Source organism: Lagopus leucura, unplaced genomic scaffold, assembly GCF_019238085.1.
Source record: "Lagopus leucura isolate 7727_CA_CO unplaced genomic scaffold, USGS_WTPT01 Super-Scaffold_100159, whole genome shotgun sequence".
NCBI classification, from domain to species: Eukaryota; Metazoa; Chordata; class Aves; order Galliformes; family Phasianidae; genus Lagopus; species Lagopus leucura.
Window position 1 is genome coordinate 12,043,847 of NW_024962335.1, and position 13,313 is coordinate 12,057,159.

Here is a 13,313-nt window from a genome sequence, read left to right on the forward strand (position 1 = left end):
GTTACTGACTGCACCAGTTTATAGACTTCTGTCTTCAAAAGAGCTTCAGAGTGGCTTTAAAGCTGAAAGCTCTTTGAACATTGGTGCTCAGCTTGATGGAAATTTAGAAACTCCATCAGGCCGCAGTGGGGCTGTTATGGAAAACAAGCAATTTGTGGATTTAGGAAAACCACGAGGAGTGAGCGGCAGTGACTCCACGGAGCTAGAAGTCATGTCTCCTCTTTCTCCAGTTCTCCCATGGGACATGAGCTCTGTGTGCTGTGTAGGAGCCAGGCGGAGCGAGAGATTCTTCTAGGGTTAGTATGGTCCTGGACAGCAGAGGATTAGTTCCTTAAAACCTGATCTATTTTGGCTCTGCTTTTTTTACTAGTCTGGTGGGGGGGCGAGGAGGTCCATTAAATGGAGTGCTGCTGTTAATTCCTCAAGTTGTGGTTATCTGTCAGCAGGCAGATGCACTTTCCTGTCCAAGTGTTCTTGTTGTTATAGTAGTTTCTGTTACGTGGAGCAATGTATATGTCCTATTGTAGACCTACAGAATCTGTAACCAGCCCATGCATGCACACAAAACACAGGTGCAAATGGAGGAAAGATCGGCAGCTTCCTTTGACATTAAGAGGTGGTAAAGAGGATTTACAGTTCATTAGGATCCTCCCCCATGAGGATCCTTCCAACCATCTCATGCATCCCCTTGCTGTTTTGGTGCCATTCACTTACCTAAGGGTCCTGGATATTTTGTGCCATATCGAAGCTCGTAGGAAGAGTTTGTTGGAGGAGTTTGTTGGTGAATAGTGGATAGTTCCACTTGGAGTGCCCACAGAAGTCCAGGTCAGCTCCTGTGCTGTCAGAATATGACAGTTCATACAGCTTTATGCCAGCTGGGATCTTGTCCTGTGTGCTGGAAGATGCTCGAGGCAGTTGCTGTGGGCTATTTGTTAATTTGTTTGGCCTGGAAGGACGTGTGGTAAGAGAACTTCATCACTTGTACTCATTCTCTAAATGTGTTTTTTTGTTCTTTTTCTACAGCTCTGAAAAGTCCAGCTGCATTTCACGAACAAAGAAGGAGTTTGGAACGGGCCAGGGTAAGATGCAATATGCTCCCAAAGATTTTAGGGAAATCAGGAGCAGTCTGTCTTGCAGTTTGGGCATCCCACACGATGCAGAAGGGAATCCTTTGCATTCTGAATGTGCAGTTATAGATGTTTTGGGTGGGATGTTTTTATTTGTGGTGCTGGTTACTCCCCAGTGAACAGTTGTAACTAAAAGCCACTGAAGACAGTACCTAGATTTTCCTTGGAGATCACTGATATTTTTCTTCCTGCCATTCACTTACTGTATGTTATTATTTTTATAGTGTCTGTTTTGCCCTTCAATAATGTGGATGTCATTGAAATAGCTGATTCCACCTCTGAGGAAAGTGTGTGATTTTTTTCTTGTGTGCACATGCACTTGTTTCTCTTGGACATTAGAAACAGAAAACTTAGTTAATAGAGAGGATGCCAGCACTGAGATCGTGCAGACTTCTGGCTTTACAGAAAGAGGAAGACAAGCCTGAGCTAGGCGTCACCATCCACACTTCACCTTTGCTCACTGGGGGTTTCTTGGTGATTTCTGTTCCTCGGAAGGCCTCTGAGGAGAGGGGTTTGTTGGTCTTTTTTTTTTTTTTTTTTTCTTTCTGATTAGTCTACAGGGAAATAAAACCTGTTACGACTGTGAGCCAAGTTCTGTTTTAAAACTAAAAGCAAGATAAGGCTAAAGAAGTAACCTGGCTGTGATAAAAACCTGCAAGGCATGTTAGCGCTTTGAGTTTGGTGGAAGGATTGGAACAATGGATTCTGCATTAAGACCAGTGTCCCAAAGGCTTGTGCTTTTTCCTCCATTTTTTAATAAACCATTCTTACTAAGTTATCATTCTGGTGTGGGCACCTAAGCAAGTACAATGGAGTTCTCTGATTGATTGACTTTGATGTTTATTTCCTCTCAAGATCATCAAGTTCCGATGGCCAGCACTTAGCAGTCTGTTACCCACTGCACCCTGGTTCCCTTCCTGGGACATGCACAGGGTAACAGGGCCATCTCCATACATCACTCCATCCATAGCACATTCTTCAAAGATGTTGCTAAAAGCAGCTCTGGAAAGTGGATCTTGGTAGCATTTAGAATTTGCCTGCCAAGGAAGAGCATAGGGTCTGTAGCTTAATGAATAGCATGTCTTTAAATAAGAATATGCCCGAACCACAAGTCATGCCAAATGCCAACAGCGTATGAAAGTATTTGCTGTGAACAATGGAACGATATATTCATGCTGCAGTGTGAAAGGAAACATCTTGAATTTCACTCTGGCATAAGCTAGTGGTGTTATGTAAAAGGCAAAAAGAAGGCTTCAGGTCTTGAGAAAATCCTTTCCAGTTTCAGTTCCATAGGGCAGCAGTGCTCTTTTTTACTGAGGGAATGTCCAGTAGAAGGTCATCTTCAGAATAAACTCACTCTGTGGTGCTTTGGGATTCTGATACGCCCCTTCCTTCTTCAGAGTTTATTGAGATTTCAGTAGCAATTAAAGATGGTTACTTCTCTTGCTTATCCAAGCTTATCTCCTGTGTCTGATCAACTAAAATTGGTTTTGCTTGTCTGTTTTTGCTGCAGACAGAGGACTATCTGAAACGGAAAATCCGGTCCCGGCCAGAGAGATCAGAGCTGGTTAGGATGCACATTCTGGAAGGTATAGCACACATGGAAGAGGAAGACACCAACAATAAGATTTGTCATAACTACTTATTGGCAGCTTTCTCTTGTGCCTCCAACCCCCAAATCTTTCCGTTAGTTGGGAGTGGGCAGAATATCATGCTACAGGCCTGTGGCGTGATTTCTTGGGAGTGATTCAACAATCTCTGAAGAATCTCTTATGTAAACTCAGATTGTACAGTTTTGCGCAGCTGAGCCACAGTGAAGTAGAATGGGCATTGCTCTTCTGCTAGGGGATGGCACTATAAAATACTGAAGTGGGAAGAAGGCAGATTTGATCTAATCAATGTGCACCTCAGTTTCAGAGAGGGAGTACAGTCCTGCTGCTGAGTACCACATCTTTGGACACAACTGAAAGGGAAAAGATGAATGAGAATCAGGTGACATTAGTTTGAGAACAGTGAGTTTATCCTAATCTGGAGTCACAGAAGCTGTTATGGTATCTTCATAACTTCAATTTACATATTATCTATAATATCTCTATATTATGTAGTTATCTAGTGTAATCTGCCATTATTTTCCTATGCAGCTATCTACCATTATCAACAATTACCTTTGTAAAGAGAAGTTAGGTACTGCTGAAGTACGTAGGTTGGTCATTGTTGAACTGATGCCATTGTATTTGCTTTTCCCTGAACAGAGACCTCAGCTGAACCCTCCTTGCAGGCTAAGCAGCTGAAGCTAAAGAGAGCCAGGCTAGCAGATGACCTCAATGAGAAGATAGCACAGAGGCCAGGTCCCATGGAGCTGGTGGAGAAGAACATCTTGCCTGTGGAATCCAGCCTGAAGGAAGCTATTATAGGTGAGGCCAGAGGAGGGTCTGTGTGGAGGGCATTGCCCGAGGTGTCTGTGATTTCCTATCGTTTTCCTGCCTGCTTAAGGGAGCGCTATCCCATCATTGTTCTTATTTTCCCATCTCAGAGCCTTTCAGCCCCCAGGATTTTGCAAAACAGAACGCCCTCTGGAACAGATAGTAGTAGAGAGATGTTAAATTGTGTTGTGGACATTAAATTAAGAGTGTAGACATCCCAGAATAATGGAAGAGTGTTTACATACCCTGAGGGCTTGAAAGACTGCTGTAGATTGCATTCCCTAGATTCTCTCATTAAAAGTTTCCCCTGATATTGACACATCAGCAACCTTGGTCAGGGAGATCCCACTGAGTGACTCACATCAGGAAAGGAGACAGAATACAAACAGGTGTGATGAAACAAAAGCTGTCTGTGAACTTACAAACTTCAGAGAATCCAACCCCTTTAAAAATAAACCAGAACAGATGTAAATCATGCCAGTGCCATTCCAAGGGCTGTAAGGAATGCTGAGGAATAGCCTTCCCACCGCCTCAGCAGTGCTCTTTCCCATCTTCCCTGACTGGGCGTTCTGTGCACGACTGTGGTTACTCTTTCCCTCAAACACACACAGCTATTTTAAAGACAGATGGAACACAACTGTGAGCAAGGCTGCATACTTGTCATGAAAAAAAGGAAAAGGGCAGTGCTGGGGGAGGCCTGGCTTAACTATTGCACAGGAAATGGCAGAAGAATAGAAAGAGTGAGCTTGTGAGCTGGCATATTAGAGAAGTGGCTTCCTTCTGACTCTGAGCAGAACACATCTCCATGGATTTCAGTTATGTTAGGTGCAAATGATAGTATTTTCTGCTTACCAGGATTAATTTGAGATAAGTTGCTGTATGTGGGATGTGTAGACAGACAGAAATGTTAATAGCAGTCAGGGCCACTAAATCCACAGACCCTGTTGCTTATAAAAGTAGAGGACAACTCAGGATTCTGTCTTGAAGAGTGATTCTATCTTCCACCACCTAGGGTGAACACCAAAGAAAGCATGACTCAGCCCTACACTGACCTTTTTCTTTGGTGCCGCATGGTCAGCAAATAGGCCGTGCTTCAGCCCTGGGTTTGGCTTCAGTAGCTCGTGTTGTGCTTCTTGATCTCATCTTGTGGAGAAGCAAGAGAAGTGGTTCACCCCAGTCCATATCTGTGCATTCTGCTGATAGCAGAGATGAATATAAACACTTCAAATGGATCCAACTTGGGTTTCATTTTCTCTCTTTTGTATGACACTTTAACTCAGACACAGTTCTCATGCCTTCATTTTCTTTGTGAAGCATCTAGTGGCAAGTGAAACAATTTCTAATTCCACTTGGAAACCCATGGGCAATGTTTGTATTTTCAGTTGGACAGGTGAACTACCCAAAGGTTGCAGACAATTCCTCCTTCGACGAGGACAGCAGTGATGCCCTCTCCCCAGAACAGCCAGCCAGCCATGAGTCCCAGGGGTCTGTCCCATCGCCAATGGACTCACGGATTTGTGACCCTCTCCCTACCACCACTGGCACATCGCTAGCTCAGGTGAGAACGTGGTGGCCTCCTTCAGTGCCCTGGAGCTACTGCTGATTCATGGCAAGGGATCCTAAAATGCAAGGCTAAGAGACTCCGAAAAGGTCACAGCATAATCAGTGAGATTTCACAAGGGGTCTTAGTTGCGTGTGGCACCGGTGATGTCCTCTGGTCATTCAGAAGTGCCCATAGTGGTGTCATGTGGGGAATGGGACGGTCCTGGCTGGTGAGGCAGGCTGGGCAGGCGTGCAGCTGATTCAGGCAAGCAAAGCTGGACATGCAAGTCTAGGATTTTGATTCCTTCTCTGCCCTTGGAAGTTGTGGTGCTTCTTGGGGACAAATGGAGTGGGTTAAAGGAATCTAATTAATCACTTGAATACTCTGCTGCTCCCCCTTAAGTGGGCACTTCCCACCACTCTGTTAAAATGCTTCCCTCCTTGTTCGTGTTCTCATTATGCCTTTCTCTGTCCCTGCAGGGTACATCCCAATTGCAGATTAGTGCAGACTCCAATGAAACACTTTTCCTACCTGAACAGCCGCCCCCGCCTCTGCCACCTCCACCTCTTCTGCCCCCCAGTCTTACCAATGGAGCAGGTCTTCCTGCTGCCAAGCCCCCACCGACGCTCATTAAGGTACTTTGGATGGTTTCTTCATTGGTGTATTCAGAAAAAAGATGAGATGATTATTCTGAAGAAGACTTGGAGTTGAAAGTGCTATGTTAACAGAGGCTAAGAAGGCTTATATACCAGTGTCTTCCTCTGACCCTATTTGAGCAATATATTTAATAGGTTCTTCTATTCCGTGAGCTGTTCACCTTCTGTGAAATGGGTCCTAAATGCAGAACGTTTTGAATCAGTTGGTGTTATTTATAAGTAGAGTTAGTGAGCCTGATGGATGAGTGGTCTGGTGTGCTGGGAAAGATGAATGGCTGCTTTGCTGTGAGCGGTGTTACAGTGCTCCTGTGGGTGCTGTGGCTGTAGTATTGCTTGAGTTAGGGAGGCGTGGAAAGACCCTGAGGTCAGATGTGGAGAATTTTGAAACAAAAATCCCAGTGTGCTTTCTGGTTTATGTGGGGCCTTGTGTTATTTCAGGGTTTCCATTCTTATTTGCTTCCTTCTTTTCTTCTAAATAGCAAAGCCAGCCCAAGTCTGCTAGTGAGAAGTCTCAGCGCAGTAAGAAAGCCAAGGAGCTGAAGCCGAAAGTCAAGAAGCTTAAATATCATCAGTATATTCCTCCGGACCAAAAGCAGGACAAAGGAGCTCCTCCCATGGATTCATCCTATGCCAAAATACTGCAGCAGCAGCAACTCTTTCTCCAGCTTCAGATCCTCAACCAGCAACAGCAGCAGCACTACAACTATCAGACCATCCTGCCAGCTCCACCAAAGTATGGGTCCTAGGTGTAGCTCTCTCTTAGGAAGGCCTTTCCCAGTGCTATTACCAAACACATTGTGTTCTACGTGTGTGGTGCGGTGAACGGGTGTGTGATGCACTCAGTCTTGTTGAGTTATAGTGGGCCTCAGAGAGGGCCAGTGTTGGAGATGGGTATAGCCTAGGGATGAATATAGCCAAAGGCGTGCTTTAATGCCTAGGGTGTTTCTGGACCTCTATGATTGTTGGCATACATAGGTACACAGATCCTCTTGGCAGGCTGCTCCTGTACTGAGAGCCTCCAGTGCCTTTCTGCCTCGATTTCGATGGCTGTGGTTTCTCTCTTCCTGCAGGCCTCCAGGAGAGCAGCAGACTGGTGCCAGTGCCCCAGCCATACGCAGTCTCTCTGCTGCAGTCAATAGCACATCTTCGGTATCCTCTGGTTCCGGTGGGCTGATGCGACAAAACAGTAATGCTGTAGTGGGCAAGCCAGGCCCTCTCCCTGCCAACCTGGATGAGATGAAGGTAAAAGTTGGTGCTGCTCTCAGTCCTGTGGAATCGTACAGCTGTTTTGTTTTGCCATTGTCAGTGATGAGAGTCAGCGCTGAGTCACCTTTGCGCCCTGGAGCAGAGCTGACATGGACTGGTGGTAGCTAAGGCTAACAGCTGGCAGTGCTGCCCTGCAGCCTGGACCTGAGATGCAAGTCTGCTGGCCTGCAGGGGGTCAGCTTGCTCCTTTGCCCCAGGGCTCTAGCAGCTGATAATAGTTGTGGTTATTGTGCTTGCTGTCTTAATGTTGCCCTCTTTCAACCCCCATCAGGTGGCAGAGCTGAAGCAAGAGCTGAAGCTGAGGGCCTTGCCTGTCTCGGGCACAAAGACGGAACTGATTGAGCGGCTCAGAGCTTACCAAGAGCAGAACGGCGCAGCCGGCCAAACAACCTCCACTCCCAAGCCCAGCACTGCAGCCATTCTCCCCAAAGCTGCTGAGGTAGTGGTTGCTTTCCCAGCTGCCAGGCTGAGCACGGGGCCAGCCCTGGTCACCACTGGCATCGCACCAGCAGAAGTAGTTGTGGCCACAGTCACTGGTGGTGGTGTGATGAAGTTTGGCAGCACCGGCTCGACTCCGCCTGTTTCTCCCACTCCTTCGGAACGCTCACAAATGAGCACAGGGGATGAGAATTCAGCCACTGGGGACACCTTTGGGGAGATGGTGACTTCGCCTCTGACCCAACTCACCCTGCAAGCGTCTCCAGTGCAGTTCCTGGTGAAGGAAGAGAGCTCCAAGTCTGCCTCCTGCAGCGTCAGCGCGGCACCCAGGTCGGAGCGGTGCAGCACCGGGAACAGCAGGGATGCAGAAGTTAGGGACAAAGATCAGATGCTGCAGGAAAAGGACAAACAGATCGAGGAGCTCACCCGCATGCTGAAGCAGAAGCAGCAGTTGGTTGAGATGCTCAGACTACAGCTGGAGCAGGAGAAACGCGCTCAGCAGTCACTACCAGCCCCGGCGGCTGCGGGAGAAGGAACAGCTCTCCCCTCCAACCCAGTAGCATTTGGTATCCAGGTCAAGAGTGAAAACGGTTTTCCGAGCTGCCAGTATGCAAAGCAATCCAGTGGCCAAACCGACCAATTCAACCCCACACCAACCTCTAGCCAAATGGACACTTCGAACCCAAGCCCAGTGCCAAAGAAAGCCGTGATGGTGAAGCAGGAGGTGCCAGCCACGGAAGCAGAGCCGCCGTGCCAGTCCCACAGCCCGCGGCTGTTCCTTGGCCAGCAAGGGAGCGCCCTGATCAAGGGCACTCCTCCTCCAACCCTCATCACCGACTCCACAGGGACCCACATCGTCCTCACCGTGACCAAGCAGAGCGCCGAGAGGCAGGGCCTCTCACCCCAGGGGAAGACAGTGAGCAGCTGCCCGACCCCACAGGTAGGCTCAGATCCCAACCCCATAGCCGCTGTCGGACTCCCCTCTTCCTCTTCACGCTAGGGTCTAGGTTACCATAGGATCACTTCCTGTGTTGGAAATTCAACTCAGTGAATGCCAAAATAAATGTCCGAGACACTTGTGATGGTGGCTAGTAGTTCATGGCTACGTACATCAGAACAGTGCAAGTAAATCTTCACCATAAAGACTGTGATTTGGCAGTGCTGAGCTGTGTACAGCAGTGCATGTCTGTGCATCACAGGCTGTCCAGCGCTCTCACAAACACACGGTTCTGCCTCCCATGAGGCAAGATCTCAGGCTTGGAGGACAAGGGTTTGCAGGCACATTTTGCTACTTCTCAAAAAAAACAACTGTGCCTGTGGCATTAGAAAAAGCAGGGTGTATTTCACCCCTTGTTCCTTATTGGAGAGATTGTACTCAGAATGATAGATACATCACTTTGTCTGCTGAGAGCTGAAGTCAGACCCTCAGAGCAGACTTTTTCATCTTGACTGCTCTGTTTTAATGCATGTCAATATTTCAGGGTTAGCAGTGTCTTTCATCAGCGATGATCCACTATTCCCCTGTTGGCATGAATCCAGCATTTAGCAGAAATGTTCTAAGAGCTTTTTCCAGGAAGGCATAAATATGTTTTATGGCATAAGTCAAACTCCAGCATCTTCCACGGAATCAGGGAACGTTTCCATTCTCTGCTGCCACATTTCTTGCGCCTGCTGCAGAGCAGTGGCAGTGTCTGCTATCAGTGACAGGCCCTGAGCAGGCTGCATTTGCTGTGCAGCAGGCGAGATGCAAATCAGCTAAATGCCAGGGCTCAGCATCACTCCTCACACTGCAGCTCCAGCTGCTGCTCCAGAAATGCATGGATTAGCGGTAGGTGCTGTGGCAGTGCTGCCACTCCGAGGAAGCCACGGAGAGCCAAGGGGCTTAGCCTGGCATTGCCTCCTCATTGAGGATGCCAAATTCTGCTGCACTTTGATTTCTCTGCTTGGTGAGACAGAATGATTGCAGTTCACAAAGATTAAAGAGTGAGGACAAAACAGACTTCGTAAATCCTTTAAGAATCACAATTATCTCCACGTTGTGTCAGGGGAACAGTTTCTCACTTCTTCTTTCCAGAGAGTACAATCATCGCCCACTAAAACTTCCAGCCAACTGCAGTGTCAGCCACCTGCAAGCACTCCTCAGCCTCCCACACCACAGCAGCAGCAGCAGCAGCCCAGAGGCCTGAACCAACCTGTCAGAAAGGTAGCGTGCCGCCTGCTTGCTTTTTCCCTTTGTTTTCCTTTGCCTGCTGCAAGGTTCGTAGCACTGGTTGGGAGGGAACACATTCACCCACTCCTGGTCAGAGCCTGTCATCACAGTCAGTGAGGGCTCACAGCAGCTTCTGCCATAGCTGGGTGAAATATCAGCCAGTGTTTCTGCAAGGGTTTCTACCAATTAAAAACGATGAAAGGTCAGAGTGGGCGGCCTGGGCTTGTAATGGTGCTCACAATTCCTGAAGGATTGCTGCTGAAATGAAGAGGGGGTTGCTCTGCAGAGACCATACCTGTTCATTGTGTCTTTGTGATGTGCAGTGCAGACTGGAGGAAGAGAGCACCTCTGGCATCATCCCTTCTCCAAGTGACAGCTGTAAAGACATCCTGCTGTGCACCTCCTCCCTTGCTAGCCCACATCAGGGATGACTTAGCTTGCTCTCTACCATGTAACTAAGAGACAGAAATATTTCTACAAAGAATTTTTAGACTTTGGAGGATCATTTCTGAGTCAGGTCCTGGAAAGGATAAAAAGGTAGGATTAATTTCTAGCACAGTCAGAGCGGGACACCCATTTTGCAAAGGCTTGGTGCCTTAGTTCACGTTGAGACCTTTGAGGAAATGCAGAAGGTAAATGAAGAAACTGATTTCCCTTAGAATCCCTTGGCTTGCATGCTGTGGAGGCATCTGGAGCAACTCCCCAAATCCTTTTGCCTCCCTGCATGTTGTTACACAGCACATTGTCTTTCTCAGCTCCTACAAACCTGCAGCCTTTCTGCCTCGATGGCTTCCACAGAGGGTCCCTGAAAACCTGTGCCCCTCTCAGGCAGACAGAGAACCCCAGAGCAGCTCAGTGGGCAGGCGCCTGGGGCTGTGTCTGTACGCAGAAGCCGCAGAGCAGACAGAGAGATTTCCAGGGAAAACAGGATGAGGTAGAGCATCAACATGTAAAAGGCTCAAACTGCCTGGGGATCACTGCTCTGGCAGAGCAAGTGTCAATGTGGTTCACTTGTAACCACTGCAGAGGCAAAGACCCTGTCCACATGGTAACATTTCTTTTGGGCAGCAGTGTGCTGATTCATCTGGTGAAGCTGAGTCACCAGCTCCGCTTCCTGCAACAACACTTGGGGTTTCCTTTGGAGACCTCTGGTACTGCTGAGTGCTCTGGTGATCTTCACACCCTCAGGCTGTGGAATTTGCCACTAATGAAACCTGCTTGTGTCCCCAAAGCAAGCGCTGGAGGGGAAGAGGGGAGGATGAAGGAGAGGGCCTGGCTTGGAGGCTGAACAAAGTGAGGGAAGTGCCCTCTTCCAAAGTCCCAGGAGTTCCCCACTTGGACCAATGAGGCTTTCCCCATCATGGAGCAGCCTGATGGTGGTTTGTGGTGTGGTTGTCTTAGCATAAAAAATATCAGTGAGAGATTTCCAGCTGAGTTGAGGGGAAGTCTGTCTCTGTGTCATCGGTGCATAGTGCATGGAGTGCACAGAAGCCAGGCTGCTGAGAGGAGTGATGCCCAGGCAAGAGAAGGAGTGACATTCGCTAAAGAAACCATGAGCTTTTTCCTGATCATTCCTTATGTCTTTGCTCTGCACAGCCCTCATCCCAGCCCAGCTCTCCTGCTGCCCCCTCCCCTTCCCAGATGGACCTGGAGCAACAGCAGCAGCAGCAGCAGAAGCAGCAGAAGCAGCAGAAGCAGCAGCATACATCGCTTTTTGGACCTCCTCCACCACCTCTCCCTGTCCCCTCAGTCCCACTGAAACAGCCACCGGGCTATGAAGAGGCCATGAAGCAGCAGCCAAAGACCCAGGTGAGAACAGGAGGAAAGGTGCTGCTGTAATTCCACTTAGATTCCTGACCTGGGCCACTGAAGGAGAACAGAGACAAAACAACCCCTTCTGAACCTTTCTATCCAAATTCCTTCTTGAAATTCATTCTGGAGGGCCTGGGGAAGATCCCATGCCCAGGAAAAGATCCCAAACTGCTCAGTGCCCAGTGGGTGTTAGAGCAGTTGCTGACTGCACCTTTGCCTCCAGTAGCAGCCTGGGATCATGGAGGAGTCTGGTGCCATGGGTCTGTGTGCTGTCCATGCAGTGTGACAGCCCTGTTACTGGGATGAGGGAGGAGAGCCAGCAGCCAAGTGTCTTGCTGGAGGGAAGCTCCCCTGTAATAGGAAGCTAATCCTGTGCTTGCTCTCCCCAGGAGAATGGCTGTTCCAGCCAGCAGATGGATGACTTGTTTGACATTCTCATAGAAAGTGGAGGTAAGGAGACAAACCTGCATTTCCCATCCAGTGGGTTTGACCCAGGGATTATAGAGCACTGAGAGGAGCATGTGTCATGACCAAGGTCTTTACTTCTGTGTCCCTAGCAGTCATTAAAGCACTAAGGGAGATGTCAGATGGGCATTAATAGGATTGAAAAGCTGCTTGGTTGCTGTGCTGCATCAGCTCTGGGCACGTCTCTGCTCTGAGCCAATGCTTGGGTTCCCTGTGGGCACACCACAAACTCCCTTCAGGCAGCAGAACGCAGGCATGGGCAGATTCCTTATCCCTGTCTGTGCTCAGTGATGGTTCGATCCTGGGGGGGTCCAGGTTGCCATGCTGGGTGGGAGGAATCGCTGCGGTGTTTGGCCATGCGTCTCCTCACCTGGATGGCGTGTTTGTTCCCTTGCAGAGATTTCTGCTGACTTCAAGGATCAGTCATCCCCAGCTGGAAAAGAACCACCTGCAGCCCCGGCCTGCTCCTCACCGCCCAGCAGCCACCATTCCTCAGAGCTGGCGGTGCCGGTGTCGCTGGGGCAGACGGTGCCCGTGGGGCGGCTGGAGGACTTCCTGGAGAGCAGCACCGGCCTCCCGCTGCTGACGGCAGGCCACGATGGGCCTGAGCCCCTGTCCTTGATCGATGACCTCCACAGTGAGATGCTGAGCAGCTCGGCCATCCTGGACCACCCGCCTTCACCCATGGACACCTCGGAATTGCACTTTGCTCACGAGCCGGCCGGGGGCATAGCCTTGGATCTGGCTGAGGCTAATTTGGACAGCATGGACTGGCTGGAGTTGCCGGGGGGATCTGTCATGAGCCTGGCCCCCCTCAGCACCACGGCTCCCAGCCTCTTTTCCACAGACTTCCTTGATGGACATGATCTGCAGCTGCACTGGGATTCGTGCTTGTAACTCTGTGAGCAGAGACTGAAGGGAATGGGTGCGGGAGGGCACGGGCATGCAGGGGGAAGAGGCCAGTCAACCAAAAGAAACCCCAGAAACAAAAGAAAGAGAAAAAAAAAAAAAAGGAGCTCCTAGTATCTATACTCCTCCCCCACAGTGTTCCTCCCCTATGAAGCCAGCAGTGGCAGCAAGGGCAGACCCGCTGCTTAAACCACTGCCAGCAGAGCAGTGGGGCCAGGAGAATGGCTGCAGCTCTGGGGCGAGAGCAGAGCTAGCAGCCCCGCTCCCTCCTGCAGGATGTGGGCATAGAGCTGCAGGTGATGAATGCTTCTTGCAGCAGGACAGGGTGTGAGCGGACCTGAGCCCTTCTGAAAGCAGCATCCCACTCCTTGCTGGCAGATCTGGAGCATTACACAGCCCCAGCTGCCCCGGTTAATGGTTGCGGAAGGGGATTATTCTACCTCTGGAGCAGGGCACAGAGGAGGG

At 49.4% G+C, this 13,313-nt stretch overlaps 1 protein-coding gene across 1 annotated transcript in view; it reads left to right on the plus strand.

Annotated features, from left to right (window-relative positions):
• The window catches only part of MRTFA (myocardin related transcription factor A), a 44,628-nt gene extending 31,664 nt beyond the window's left edge, over positions 1-12,964 (plus strand). The window contains exons 3-14 of the mRNA XM_042890431.1: positions 1,024-1,079; positions 2,641-2,716; positions 3,380-3,541; positions 4,933-5,108; positions 5,573-5,728; positions 6,229-6,482; positions 6,820-6,991; positions 7,287-8,393; positions 9,528-9,656; positions 11,259-11,471; positions 11,864-11,924; positions 12,337-12,964. Of these exons, the coding sequence (XP_042746365.1) occupies positions 1,024-1,079; positions 2,641-2,716; positions 3,380-3,541; positions 4,933-5,108; positions 5,573-5,728; positions 6,229-6,482; positions 6,820-6,991; positions 7,287-8,393; positions 9,528-9,656; positions 11,259-11,471; positions 11,864-11,924; positions 12,337-12,836 (3,062 nt within the window). The 3' untranslated portion in view covers positions 12,837-12,964. The remainder of the gene's footprint in view (positions 1-1,023; positions 1,080-2,640; positions 2,717-3,379; positions 3,542-4,932; positions 5,109-5,572; positions 5,729-6,228; positions 6,483-6,819; positions 6,992-7,286; positions 8,394-9,527; positions 9,657-11,258; positions 11,472-11,863; positions 11,925-12,336) is intronic.
• Positions 12,965-13,313: the final 349 nt, after the last annotated feature.